The 15,271-nt window shown below is 39.2% G+C and overlaps 1 protein-coding gene across 1 annotated transcript; it reads left to right on the top strand.

Annotated features, from left to right (window-relative positions):
- The first annotated feature begins 9,103 nt into the window (after positions 1–9,103).
- Positions 9,104–14,923, top strand: LOC134287631 (serine/threonine-protein phosphatase 6 regulatory ankyrin repeat subunit A-like). The gene has a single exon (XM_062849912.1). It carries the CDS (start codon positions 9,165–9,167, stop codon positions 14,697–14,699), a length of 5,535 nt encoding a protein of 1,844 aa, XP_062705896.1. The 5' UTR covers positions 9,104–9,164; the 3' UTR covers positions 14,700–14,923.
- Positions 14,924–15,271: the final 348 nt, after the last annotated feature.

The following is a 15,271-nucleotide window of genomic DNA, read 5'->3' as shown; positions in this document are numbered from 1 at the left end:
GTGGTCTTTTACGTGTTAGGCGTAGTGGCCAACAAGGGACCACTAGGCCGACCCGTGTGCTTGGCCAACTCTACGTTGGCGTTCAAAATGGTGGTGGTGTACCGTAAGGTACCACAAAAGGTCCTGTGAGGGCAATTGGGAGGTAGTTTTAAAAAACCGTACTACACACAACTAGTCACTAGCTTTATGGTAGATTTTAGTTAGTTTTAAGGCCACTGTATTAGGGAAGCATACCTGAATTAACTTTTAGTGTTCTCCCAACTGGTTTTGCCACTCACTACAATAACTACTGGGACACTTTTTTAATTTTCTTCTAAATGATCCGAAGCACACGAACGCCAGAATTACAGTGAGGGATGGCGGATTGGTTTTGCGCCTTAATCCTTACAATCCCTTCTATATGGAGACAATTATTGTTCCACCACCCCTTTTGTATAGGATCTACGCCCGCCTTATCATGTTGTACCCACTATTATCCCAACATGTCTGCTCCTTATACCCACTCTGTACCGTTGTAATGTTTTACATCATTTGAAATTGAAAATAATTAACCCTACTAACAAACATACAATTTTATTTCTATTTAATTTAATTAACCCTACTAACCCAACACCTACTAACCTAAGAGACGTGACAGTATCCAAACAAAATAGCACATATTAAAAATCTTCTAATTATGTAACACACGGTTACAGTTGAGCCTAAGGGGGCGCTCAAAACGCTTGAAGTTTGTATGGGAAAACTTGGCCAAATGTATGCAGAAATTTTAAGTTTTCGAATTTTGCCGCTAGGTGGCGCTGTAAGCGTTCAATAATCAAACCTTTTGGTATTATTGTAGGTGACTATATGCCAGAGAACTTTGTCGAAGACCGCGAAGTGAACCGACGGCTGTGAAAAAAGTTATACCCTAGGCAAAGTGAGGCAAAGTATTGAGATTTCATTATTGATATTAATAATAAAGTTTATCCTCACTTTTCCTAGGGTATAACTTTTTCCACAGACGTTGGATCACTTTGCGGTCTTCGACAAAGTTGTTTAGCATATAGTCACCTACAATAATACCAAAGGGTTTGATTATTAAACGCTTACAGCGCCACCTAGCGGCAAAATTCGAAAACTTTAAATTTCTGCATACATTTGGCCAAGTTTTCCCATACAAACTTCAAGCGTTTTGAGCGCCCCCTTAGGCTCAACCGATTTTGCTTAAATTTTGAACGTAGCTTCTGGGAGTCCAAAACAACTGATTGAGGAGGTAAGACTTGGCATTTTTCGAAATTTTTGTTTTTCATATAAGTTTGGGCCACCTTAATGCTGATCTTTCATAAAAAAAAAAAAAAAAAAAACAAAACACTGGTGTATGGCACGCCGCCACGTTCGGCACGAGCCAATAAGCGTAACTAAGTCATTGGTGTAGGAGGGGGCATGGTCATGTTGCTATAGATTTTTTATACTTCAGAACTGTTCCAAAGAAACTTGTAGCCTGAATCACATGATTTTTACCGGAATGGATTTTTCAGCATGAGACCAGCAAGCCCCCCCCCCCCCCCACACCTGGACACCCTCTATTTACGTCAATGTCCGAGCCGAAAAAAAACATATCGGCGAAAACGGCGCACAAGTCTACCCATCAGTAATCCTCCGTATCCTAATCAATGGTAACGAAAAGATAAAAATTGGCACGTCCGATTCAGTCTGTAACAAACCTTTCCCAAAACCTCAGCAACTCGTTTGACAAGTGTGCTGCAGATCTGAGGCGTTTTTTTTTTGTGGGTGATAAGTTCAATAAGGTGTGGTTGAGTTATTACGTAACATTTAGCGAATGGGCGGCCCAAAATCTTGTTTCGAATACATAATCTTATAAACATAAACATGGAATGGTGTTTGTATGTCACGATTTGGCTCGAGAACGGGTGAACGGATCAACACAATTCTGTCACTGTTGCATTTGTGCAGCGCTCCGCACACTTAAGGTGAAACTGGATGCATTACCATGTTTTTGTATTTTGATATATTATGTTCGCTAAATAAATAACTGAGTTTAGGTTAAATTGTGCTGAACTTCGGTAATCGGAATTTTTCGGAAAAACAGCCGAAAAATGAACTTTAAAATAAGTGTGCGACTTATTTGTGCGAAACCTAGTGTGAAACAATATTGTTATGTACATCGACCGCCAAAGCTTTAAAAATGAGCCAATTTTATATATCATTTTACGGGACGAGTCTTGTTGGAGCTGCATGTCAAAAACTGGGGAGGTGACACTAGGACATTCCGACTTTTTTAGGTTATGAGAACTTGTGAAGGCCCCTTGGTCAAAAACATAGCAGACAGGCAGTGCGAAATTTGCTGACATAGATAGTGCGAAATATTGTAGAATGCTATTATTGGCAGCTGCAGACTGGGCATTGAGGAATTTATTTTTTCGAATAATTTCATCTTGTGAGTCACAGATTGGCTTTGCACACTTGATTTACCTACTTGAATATCTATAGAGATAAGTGACTTTTCAACACACAAACACTAGCTCGACTTTTTCCTCACACAAAAATGCACGCTAATTCAAAGGCTATTCAGATTGCATATGCAAATATTACCCAATTAAATTGGGTAAAACGGGTAAATAATGAAAAAACTAACATCCGGGGTACGAGTGCAAATATTTTCCTCATAGTTTCACAACTACATCTACAAAAAAGGCATGCATACATTTGAACATGATTACCACTATTTACTGAGTTATATAGTTTTTTTTGACAAAATAAGAACAGATGAAAGTAGTGTGTGGTTACCATCTCATTTATCCAAGAATAAAAATTATCGAACTGACGGTGGCACCACACTTTGTTGGCGTTCCTGATAAGATAACGTAGATCGAACTGCCTAAAAATGTAACCCTTATGTACTGTTTACTTATCGCAGTTTTTTTTTTCCACGGAGTTGTCCCGCCACATCAACGATAGCCCATTATGGAAAGCTAACTAAAAGCTAAAATCGGGAAGCGTCTAAAGTCTCTGATAATCACACATTCTTAATTCTGCATTGCCAGCCAAAATCGATTTGTTCGAACCATTGGCGTAACTAGAGAGGGGGTCTGGGGGCCAGAAAATAGATGTCACCCAGAGAAAATAGATGTCACATTATAAAAGGCCCATATAGCTGAAGCGTAAACGCGAGTGCATTCATTGAAACCATGCTGAAGGTGATTTCTAGTCGATAACTATAAATTTCATTGACTTTCTTGGGCATCAAGTATTTGCGTGTCTATCAAAGAATGCACAAATTCAAATGTTCATTGAAGAAGTTATAATATTTTTCAACGTTCTCATTAAACTCTAAGCGATTCAGGCGTTATCCTAGTTTAGACGTTACGCCAAAAAGAAGAGAGGGTGGGATTGAGCAGCCTCATCAAATTGATACCAACTACCTTTTATAACTAAACGTAACACGATGAAATTGAAAATAATAACATTATATTCTTGAAAAGCATTACTGCACTCTTCAGCATTCACGCTGTTGTACTTTGTACATTACGTTAAAAAAAAAAACCTCACCCATCCTATACAAATAAGGGTAGTGCTGGTAGCGGTGATCAATTTCTGTTTTTTTCCATATGAACCTCCATACAAACTTCAGACGAGTTTAGTACCGCCCAATTGTGAATGACTTTAGCTGAAAATCAGAACGAACCGAAAGGGTGCCCATCGAACTTTTTGAGATGTAATTATCCCATATAAGCTTGAGGTGTCCTAGTAAGAATCTCTGCAGGGAATCCATGGAGAAATTCTTGAAGAATTTCTTGGAAGTATTTTCGGAGAAAAAATCTGGAATTCCTCGACAGTTCCTGGGAGAATTCCGAAAGAATCTTCTCTGGATGAATTCCTGAAGGATTACCTGGAGAAATGTCCGAAAGCGCTTCTAGCATGTAAGTACTTATATATTTAAAGTTAGTTACAGTGACTGTGTAAGAACCACAGGATATATTTCCGAAAGAATCGCAGGACGACTTTATGAAGAAACTACTGTGCAGGAACTGCAGGGAGTATTCTTGGAGAAATTCATGGATGGATTCCTGAATAAATCTGTGGATGAACTCCTTAAAGATTTCCCGGAGATAATTTTGAAAGAATACCTGGATGACTTTTTGGAGAATTTCCTTTCTACTGTATCCCTGAAAAATAATATTTAAGAATTCCAATACAAATCGCAGGAGCAATTCCTCTAGAAATCCTTCAAGAAATTCAAAAAATCTTCAGATAATCCTGGAAAAAAATCTTGGGTTCCCTGGAGAAGATTATTGACGGGTTACTGAAATTTTTGAACGAACCCCTGAATAAATTTTTGAAAAGATTCCGGGAGGAATTCCCGAAGTAATCCTAGACGGAATTCTTGGAAAATCCCCTAGAGGAATTCCTGTAGGTATGCCTGGAGTAAAAACTGTAGGAATCCCAGGAGGAATTTCTGAAAGTATGCCTCGAGGAATCCCTGGATGAATTCCTGGAGGAATCCTAAGTAACCGCATCAGGAATCCCGGTAAGAATTACTAGAAAAAAATCTGGATGGATCCTTTGAGGAATTTCTGGACGAATTCCTGAAAGAATCCCTAGAGAAATTCTTTGAGAAATCACAGAAGGAATTCTTGGAGAAATCCCTGAAGCAATTCCTTGATGAATCTCTGGTGGAAATCCTGGAGATTCTTCTGGACAAATCCCTGAAGAAATTTTTGAAGGAATAATTGAAGGATTTCTTGGAGGCATCCCTGGAGAAACTCCTGGACGAATACCTTGGACAATCCCTGGAAAAATCCTAGATGAATTTCTGATGAAACCTTTAGAGGAATTCTGGGAGAGACCTCTAGAAAAATTCCCGGAGTAATCCCCTGGAGGAATTCCCGAATGAATTCCTATATTAATCCCTGGAAGAATTCCTGTATTAATCCGTGGAGGAATTCCTGGAAGAATTCATGCAGGACTATCTGGAGAAATCCTTGGAAGAATTCCTGGAGAAATTCCTTGAGGACTCCCTGGAGAAATTCCTGTATGAATTACTGGAGCAAACCCTGGAAGATATCCTGAAGGAATCCTTCGATGAATTCCTGGAAAATACCCCAGAGGAATTCTAGGAGGACTCTCTGGAGAAATTTCAGAAGAATCCATTTGGGGAATTCCAGAAGAAATCTGAGATATTTGTACAGAAATTCTTGGAAAAATAGCTGAAGAAATTTTTTGGAGGAACCTTAGAAAAAATGCCTGACGGAACTACTGGACAAATTTCTGTCGGAAACCCAGGAAAAAATCCTGGATAAATCCCTAAAGGAATTCTTGGGTAATCTCCAGGAGGAATTGCTGTAGCAATTTCCGAAGAAATCCCTGAATCATTTCCTGAAGAAATTCCTGAAGGCAATTCTAAAGGAATTGCTGGGCTAATGCTGAAAAAACCTCTTGAGGAATTCCTAGAGGAAACCTTAGAGAAATTTCTAGAGAAACTCTTGGTAAAATCCCTGGAGGAATCCCTGGAACAATTTCTAGAAAATCCTCTAAAGGAATGCCTGGAGGAATTTCTTGACAAATTCCTGTCGGAAACCTAGGAAGAATTCCTGGAGAAATCCCTAGAAGAATCCTTGGAGAAACACTTGTGTGATAATTCCGGGGGAATCCCTTGAGGAGAAATTCTTGGATTAATTCCTGGAGGTAACCATGGAAGTATTTCCGGAGGAATCCCTGGAAAAAAAAATCCAGGAGGAATTCCTGCATAAATTTCTGAAACAATTTCTGAAGAAATCCTTGGAAGATTTCCAGCAGATATTGCTGGATGAAATGCTGTAGGAATTTCTGAAAAAAAAATCGCGGAGGAATTCCTGGTCCAATTTCTGAAGAAATTCCTGGATGAATTCATGAAGAAAAACCTGGGGTAGTTCCCGAAGGGATTCTTGGTGGAATTCTTGGAGAAGTCCATCGAGAAATGCCTGGAGGAATATCTGAAATAATTCCAGGAGAATTGGGGTAATTTCTGAAGGAATCCCTGGATAACTTCCTGGAGGATTCCTGAAGAAATCCTTGAAGGAATTCCTAGAGGAATCTCAGGAGGAGTTCATGCAGGAATCCGGGAGAAATTCCTGGGGGAATTTATGAAGGAAATTGCGGTAGTAATTTCTGTAGAAAATTCAGGAGGAACTCCAGGATCATTGTCTGGAGGAATATTTGGAGGAATTCCTGGGGTTATTCTGAAGAAACCTCTTGATGAATTCCTGGAGGAATCTGCAGAGAAATTTCTAGAGAAATTCTTGAAGAAGGAATTCTTGAAAAAAAAACCCTGGAGGAATCCCTGAAGCAATTTTTGGAGAAACCTCAGGAGGAATGCCTGGAGCAACTTCTGGACAGATTTCTGTCGGAAACCCAGGAGGAATTTCTGGAGGAACTTCTGGACAAAATTATGGCGGAATCTTTGGAGGAATTCCTGGAGAAATCCCTAGAAGAATTCTTGGGGCAATTCCGTGGACCTGTTGGGCAGAGGTGGACAAAACACAATGGAAACGAAATAACCAAAGAAGGGAATCGGGCTCGGAATGAAACACTTCGTGTGAATGAAACTAGAAAAATACTTTAACCATGTCTGAACGGGTTTAACGTAAGGGACTGAATGAATAATGCTACTCATTGATGCACGCGTGGCGCGCTCGCTCGGCTCTGCTGTGGAAAGTTTTCGCAGGGTTGATCTCGCCTTCGATCTCGCCGAATGCCACACTGAGAGGAAACAGTATTGCATATTCCCAACAGGAACTTTCCCTGGGAGAATTCCTGGAGGAATCCTTGAATTAATTCCTGTAGGAATCTCTAGATAAGTTTTGGAAGGAATCCCTGGAGAAGTTTCTGGAGAAATGCCTAGAGGAATTCCCAGATAAGTATCTGGAGAAATTCCAGGAGGAATTTCCCGAGGAATTCCAGGAGGAATTGCTAGAGCAATTTCTGAAGGAATTCCAGGAGGAATTCTTGGAGGAATTTCTGGAGGAAATACTAGAGGAATCATCGGAGGAATTCCTGGAGGAATCTCTGGAAGAATCCTCATAGGAATCCCTGAAGGAATTCCTGGTGTATTCCTGGGGCAATTTTTAGAGGATCCATGAAAAAATTCCTGGCGGAATCTCTAGAGGAATCCCTGGAGGAGAAATTCTTGATAAAATTTCCGGATGAATCCCTGGAAAATTTCCTGAAGAAATTCCAGAATGGTAAATCCTGGAGGAATTGTAAGTGGAAACCTTGGAGGAGTTCACAGAGAAATGCTTGAATGAAATCCTAAAGGAATGCCTGGAGAAATACCTTGAATAATTCCTGAATAAATTCCTGGATGAATTCCTGGAGGAATTTCTGGGGAAATTTTTGAAGGAATCCCTGGATTCCTGAAGAAATCCCTGGGGAAGTTTTTTAAGGAATCAATGGAGAATTTCCAGGAGAAATTGCTGGAGGAACTGGGATACTTCTGGAGGAATCCCTATAGAAATCCCTGGAAAAACTCCTGGGGGAATGCCGCCTGTAAGAATATCTGGAGGAATCTCTAGAGAAATTCCTTGCGAAATTTCTAGAGGGGTTCCTGGAGGATTCCCTGCGAAAATTCCATAAGCAATCCCTCAATGAATTCTTGGAGAATTCTCTTAGTGACTCACTGGAACAATTGCAGGAGGAATCCCTGGTGGAATTCCTGGGAGAGTCCCTAGAGGAATCTCTAGAGGAATGCCTGGACGAATCCCTGTAGAATTTTTTAGAGGAATCCATGCAAGAATTCTCAGAGGAATCCAGGAAGAACTCCTTGAGGAATTTTTGGAAAAATCCCTTGAGCAGTTCCCGGAGGAGTCCCTTGAGGAATTCCCGGAGGAATCCTAGGAAGAATTCCAGAAGAAATACAAAGTTTAATTTCTGAGGGAATTCCAAAAGAAGTTTCTGAGGAAATCTCAGTAATGAAGAAATTGCTGAAATTCCTAAGGAAATCCTGAAATCGTGGATTAATTCCTGGAGGAGTTTCTGAAGGAATCCCAAGAAGAGTTCTTGCAGGCATTTTTAAAATAATCCCGGAAGTTGTTCCTGAAAGAATTGTAGAGGAAATTCGCGGGTGATTCCCTGCAGGAATACTTGGAGAAATTTCTGAAGAAACCCCATGAGGAATCCCTTAGGGAATCTCAGGAGAGCTTTCCTAGCGAATTCCTGGTAGCATTTTTGTAGGGATCCCTGGAAAAAAAATCTGAAGAAATCCGTGTCTGCAGTAATTTCTGGGCGAAGTTTTGAAGGAATACTTGTATGGACCCCTATAGAATTTTTTGTACAAATGTTTTAAGCAATTCCTGGATTATTTTTAAATAATTGCTAGTATAATTTTCTGAAAGATTTTTTTCAATAAATTCCTGCAAAAATACTTCGCATCATTACAGATGGAATTATTGGAGCAATCTCAAGCGGAATTCCGGAAGGAATATATGGAGAAATCCCTGTAGATATCTCTGAAGGAATACCTGCAGAAGGATCACTGGAGAAATTCCTGAAGGAAACCTCAAAGAGGAGGAACCACTGAAGATATCCCAGGACAAATCCTCGAAGATATATGAATTCTCGAAAGAATCTCTTGAAAAATCCATGATGAAATCGCTGCAACAAGCTATGGAAGAAAATCCTGGAGGAATTATTTATACTCATATAGTTAACGAAACTACGAACAAGTCTGATACAGTTATATTAATTCCTCAAAACTGCAATGCCGAATTGCATATTCCCATATCTGGCGCCCATCCCGCTTAAAAGTCATTATAAGTCAGGCCCCCCTGGGCCCCCTCCAGAAAAAAATCCCAGGTACGCCAATGGTTCGAACAAAGATTTCAATGACACAATTTTCGATTCTCTATTTACAGACGTTTCTTCTTTAAACCAAATAGACAATAAGTTAGGTATGTAAAACTATCGGCACGAATTGACACTCACCGCGACAATCTTTTCGCTTGGAAACAATCAGGTGTGCATAAGGGCAGTTCAGATTTCAAACACATTTAAAAATCCAAGCTCCCATACCGTTATTACAAACATTTGTGTAAAACTAGACTTCTGTCGAATTTTAAGCCTAATAAAAATGAATTTTCTATCCACAGCCACATTCAGACGGAGTCAACAGGCGGATCCCTTTTCCTACGATGTTTGCATGGAGTGGAAGTCGGACCAGCCATGGTATCGATTATGAGAAAGATCTTGCTCTCACGCTGTTCGTTGCTGCATCCTTAGAGGAGCGCAGATTTCACCTGGCAACGGAAATGAACGTGGCCGGTAAGTTTGATGATGCCGTGCTAATTTTGGACGATCGGAAGGACGCATGGTTTTTTCAAGCTAAACACAGTCAAACATCGGCTGCTACAATCGAATACAAGGAGTTTTTTCCTTCAAGTTTTGATGAGACCACTCAATTTTCTCTACCAATGTACATTCAATCGTTCCTGAATGTTTCACAACGAAGTGAGTTCGAGAATTACAAGAAAAGATTTATCATCTTCAGCAATAAGTCAATCGGTGAAAATGCTAGAGAAACGCTAGGAGAGCTCATGGACATTGAAAGCTGTGCTCTGGAGGACCCGCTGGAAAAGCAAGTGTTTATCAGATGTAGTGAAAAATTTGTACCAAAAGCTGAGCTGATCCAGGAGTTGTTGAATAAGATTAATGAGTTACCAATTGCCATTAGGGATGCTATAATAGAGCTTCAGAAGACAGGAACAGTGAAAGGCATCTTGAAAAAGTACACCACACCATTACGATCGCTGCTGGAAATAGACGTCTGCGTGCGCTTTTCGGATACATTCACAGGAAATGAGGATGAAATCAACCAGCAATGGTTATGGAACGAGCTTCATACGCATTTCATCGCTCAAAACGGAACAGCTAAACGCCTGTCAGAGGTGGTTTTTCATAAAAAGATTGAGAAACGCTTATTGCAGAATAAATCTGCAGAGAAAAGTTTTCCTCGATTCGTCCATGAATCCGATCTGAGAAAGTTTTTTGATTGTTTTGTAATGTGTACTGACCAGCCAGACAAACTTTCCCCGTTAAGAGATAGCATTATAGAATCGATTGTAAGAAAGTGGGTGCATGAGAAGGATCGTGGTTTGTTTAGTGATAGAACCAAATTTCATGCAATTTTTGAAAATAGATTTGAAAAATGGCACATGGTTACAAATTTGGTTGGAAATCAGAAACCTTTCTTGAGCAGCAACGAAGGAAACGAGTGTGTTCATATGATTAAAGCAGAAGTGCGCAAAAGCTTACAGAAGATTACAGAAGCAGATTTCAGTAATTATGTGGAACGTAAGCTAGTTTTACAAAATGGACAGGAAGAATTCACAGAAGCTGGATTAATTTCAATGCTGGAGCAATCATCTGGTCAGAATGATATTCTCATACTGTTAGGCGAACCAGGTATGGGGAAAACAACCTTCATGAAAAAAATCACATGTTTACTACAAAGCGACTTTATTAAACACGTGTATTTGATTTCTTTGGGTAGATTGTTCAAAGACTACGAGGAAGAAGACGATATATTCACACTTCTAAAATCAACTCATTCAAATTCGATCGGAAAGTTGCTTCAAAAGAGTTTGGAATATTGTTCACAGCAATCTTTCATCCTTCTTGATGGTTTCGATGAGATTGATGCTTCGCATCAGGATCCAGCTGTTAAGCTTATCGAGAAAACATTCTGCAAAAACAATTCTTGTGTTCTCATAAGTGGCAGAAATCACGTAAAAGAAGTACTCGAGAGGGAATTCATCAAAGTTAAGACATCAAATCTCGTTCCATTGGTTGAGGATGAGCAATTGCTGTTCTTAAGAAAATCCTGGAACATCAGTTCTGAACTCGACGAGAAAGATATTGATAGATTTCAAAGGTTTTCGAAACATTTGCTCCAAATTTTGCATGACAATATTCGAGCTGACTACTTCTGCTTCACTGGCCTTCCTCTGGTGGCTCGTATGCTCGCAGAAGTCTACAAGAAAAAATTTGAGAAATACTGGGAATCGGCAAATGCAAATCTTAACGAAATATTAGAATCGAACAACAGATTCAGCGTGTTGCAGTTATATGAAAATTTCGTCAACATATCGTTCAACATTTTCTTAAAGAAAATTTTGAATGAAGAAGGTTACGTTATAGTTGATTTGAAAATAAAGAACTTTTTTAAAGACAATTTGAATAAATTTTATCGCGCGCACCATTTAATTGCTATCCAACAGTTAAACATTCGTGAATTACGAAGAAAACTATGCAATAACGATTCTGTAACAATTCTGGAAAACATGCAACTTATCCTGGATGATGGAGAAAAATCATTATTAATCAATGTTTCGAACAAGAATCAATTCGAATTTACCCACTTGTCGTATGCTGAATATTTCCTATCAAATTTTTTATATGAACATGTGATAGAAAGTGAAGCAAGTCTGGTAAATGTTTTGAGAGTATATGAAGTAATCCGGGTTTTTTTCTTTTCGATGGTTGAAGAAAATTGGGACAAAAGTTCGCTACAAATACACACAATTCATAAAGTCTGTTATTATGACCCTGCAATAATGTACTTAGCTTGTTCTGGTGGTTATGAAAAAATTCTAAAAGAGTTACTGATCCACCATAATCCTAAAGTAATATTCAGATCGTTACCGAAAAGTGGCACACTTCTCCATGCTGCAGTTCAGTCAAGGAAAGAAAACATTCTAAGGCTTGTTCTCTGCGATCTACAATTTGGAGATTGTACTAGCCATGAACCAAATAATTATACAATGAAAATGAATGACACTGAAATAGACATAAACACTCCAGATCAACACAATGCTTTGCCAATTCATTACGCTGTAACTAATGGTAATAAAGCATTTGTTAGAGTGCTTGCGCAGCATGGTGCTGACAAAAATATCAATGCTCAAGACGGCGAAGGAAAAACTCCTCTACATTATGCTGCCGAAAACAGTGATTGGGAAATGATCAAGATGTTAACAGCTGATTATGCAGCAAATCCAAATATTCAAGATTATGAAGGACAAACGATTCTATGCATTGCGGCCGCAAAACGTGACTCCAATATGGTAAAGATGATTGAGGAGCTTTCATGTGATGTCAATGCGAATGATTCATTCCAATATCCTCCGCTTCTGCATGCTGCCGAGTTTGGTACGTGGGAAACGGTCAAGATGTTGATTGAAAAATATAATGCAGACTACAAAATTACTAATAAAGACAGACAAACTCCCATCCATTTGGCGGCCAAAGCAGGTAATAAGAAAACTGTTAAAATGCTTTTAGATAACTACGAGGCTGATGTCAATGCACAAGACAACGCAGGAAATACTCCCCTCCATTTTGCAGCGGATTATAGTAAGTGGGAATTGGTCAAGATGGTCATTGATCAATATTCTGTGGACTGCAAAGTTGCCAACAAAGAGGGACAAACTCTCATTCATGGTGCGGCTAGAGATGGTAATATGGAACTTGTAAAGATGCTTATAGATGACCATGAGGCTGATGTCAATGCGCGAGACATCGAGGGAAATACTCCTCTTCAACTTGCTGCTGAACTCGGAAATTGGGAAATGGTCAAAATGTTGGTTGACACATATTCTGTGGACTACAAAATAAGACGGAAGAAAGACGGGAATACTCTCATCCATTTAGCTATCTCGGAGGGTGAAATGGAAATTGTACAGATACTTATAGATGATTATTCAGTTGATGTTAATTCGCAAAACAACGATGGATACACTCCACTTAATTATGCTGCCGATTGTGGAAAGTGGGAAATTGTTGAGATGTTACTTGACAAATATCCTGCAGACTACAAAACGGCCGAAGATTTCGGAAGAACTCCCATTCATTTTGCGGCCAGAGATGGTATGATGGAAATTGTAAAGATGCTTATAGACGATTATGCGGCCGATGTCAATACGCAAGACTATAAAGGATATACTCCTCTTCTTCTTGCTGCCGATTGTGGCAAATGGAACATAGTCAAGATGCTAATTGACAAATGTTCTGTGGACTACAAAATTGCTGATAAAGATGGACGATTTCTCATTCATTTTGCGGCCGGACAAGGTATGATGGAAATAGTAAAGATGATTGTAGATAACTATGAAGCTGATGTCAATGCACAAGACAACGATGGAAATACACCTCTTCATCTTGCTGCTCAGTACAAAAGATGGGAAATGGTCAAGACGCTAATTAAAGAATATCCCGTAGACTATAAAATATCCAATAAAGACGGAAAAACTCTCATCCATCTTGCTACTGAAGATGATGATATGGAAATGGTACAGATGCTTATAGATGACTATGAGGCTAACGTCAATGCCCAAGACAATGATGGAGAAACTCCTTTTTATTATGCTGCCTATCACGGGCAGTGGGAAATGGTTAAGATGTTCATTACCAAATTTGCTGTGGACTGCAAAATTTCTTTCAAAGACGGAAAAACTCTCATACATTTTGCAGTAAAAGATGGTATGATTGAAATAGTAAATATGCTTATCGATGAGTACGCGGCTGATGTCAATGCACAGGACAACGATGGAAACACTCCTCTCCTTCTGGCTGCCGACTATGGGAAATGGGAAATGGTCAAGATGATAATTGACAAAGATTCTGTGGACTACAAAACTGCAAATAGAGACGGAATGACTCTCATCCATTGTGCGGCCAGACAAGGTATGATGGAAATAGTAGAAATGCTTGTAGATAACTATGAAGCTGATCCCAATTCACAAGACAACGACGGAAATACTCCTCTTCATCTTGCTATCGCATATGGCTGGCAGAAAACAGTGAAGATGCTCATTGGAAAACATTCTGTCGACTACACAATTGCTAATAATGACGGCAACACTCCCATCCATTTAGCAATTAAAGATGGAATGATAGAAATTGTAGAGATGCTGTTAGATAATTACGCGGTTGATGTCAATGCGCAAGAAGACGATGGAAATACTCTTCTTCATCTTGCTGCTAAGTACAGTAACTTGGAAATGTTCAATATGTTAATTGATAAATATTCAATGGACTACAAAATGGCCAGTAAAACCGGAAAAACCCTCATCCATTTTGCCGCCAGTGGAGGTAATATGAAACTTGTACAGATGCTACTAGATAATTATGAGGCTGATGTTAATGCTCAAGACAATGATGGAAATACTCCTCTTCATCTTGCTGCCGAGAACAACAAGTTGAAAATGGTGAAGATGCTGATTAACAAGTATTCTGTGGACTACAAAATTACCAATAAATACGGACAAACTCCCATTCATTCAGCGGCCAGAAATGGTGCTACGGAAATAGTTGAGTTGCTTTTACATGATTCCATGGCTGATGTCAATATGCAAGACAACAACGGAAACACTCCTCTACTTCTTGCTGCCAATTTTCCTTCGTGGGAAACGGTCAAGGTGTTAATTCACAAATATTCTGTAGACTACAAAATTGCTAATAAAGATGGAAACACTCTCATCCATTTTGCAGCTAGATATCGTTATATGGAAATTATAAATATGCTTATAGATGATTACTCAGCTGATGTCAATGCGCAAGATAGTGATGGAAACACTCAGTACAGTAAGTGGGAAATGATCAAGATGTTAATGGACAAATATTCTGTAGACTACAAAATTACTAATGAAGACGACTCATCCATTTTGTGACAAAATTCACTCGAACAATCATTTCCCACTGTTGCGATGTCAAAACTAAACTGAATATAAAATATTTCCAATGATCACTATGACTGGTGGTGACAAATGGCGCCACAAAATGATTTTGTGCGTGAGTGGTATTAAATCGCAATGCATGTGTGATGATGCGTTCACGTACGAGTTTGAATTTATAGTCCAAAAAAATACGTCAACACAGATCGGAAGAAGAATAGAGCTAAGGGGCCGTCCATATTCCACGTGGACAGAAAATTCATGGTTTTTAACCCCCTCCCCCCTCCCCGTGGACTAGCGTGGATTTTTCATTGACCCCTACCCCCCTCCCCTTATGTCCACGTGGACATCAGAAAAAAAGTTTTTTTTTTCATATTTCTAAAATAAATAGAAAAAGTGATTTTTGATTTTTTTTTTCTTCGTAAACAATGTCTTGAATATAATTGAAAACACAAATATTCTATACATAAAATACAAACAAGTAGCACAAAATAGGTACATACAAGTTTTCAACATTGTTTTAACTCAGCTTAATGTTTGTGAGAGTGTGGGTTCGATTCTTGCTCCAG

The sequence above is a fragment of the Aedes albopictus genome, chromosome 2 (genome assembly GCF_035046485.1).
Source record: "Aedes albopictus strain Foshan chromosome 2, AalbF5, whole genome shotgun sequence".
Classification (NCBI taxonomy): domain Eukaryota; kingdom Metazoa; phylum Arthropoda; class Insecta; order Diptera; family Culicidae; genus Aedes; species Aedes albopictus.
Note: the sequence above shows the minus strand (reverse complement) of the source record. Positions and strands in the feature narration are given on the sequence as shown.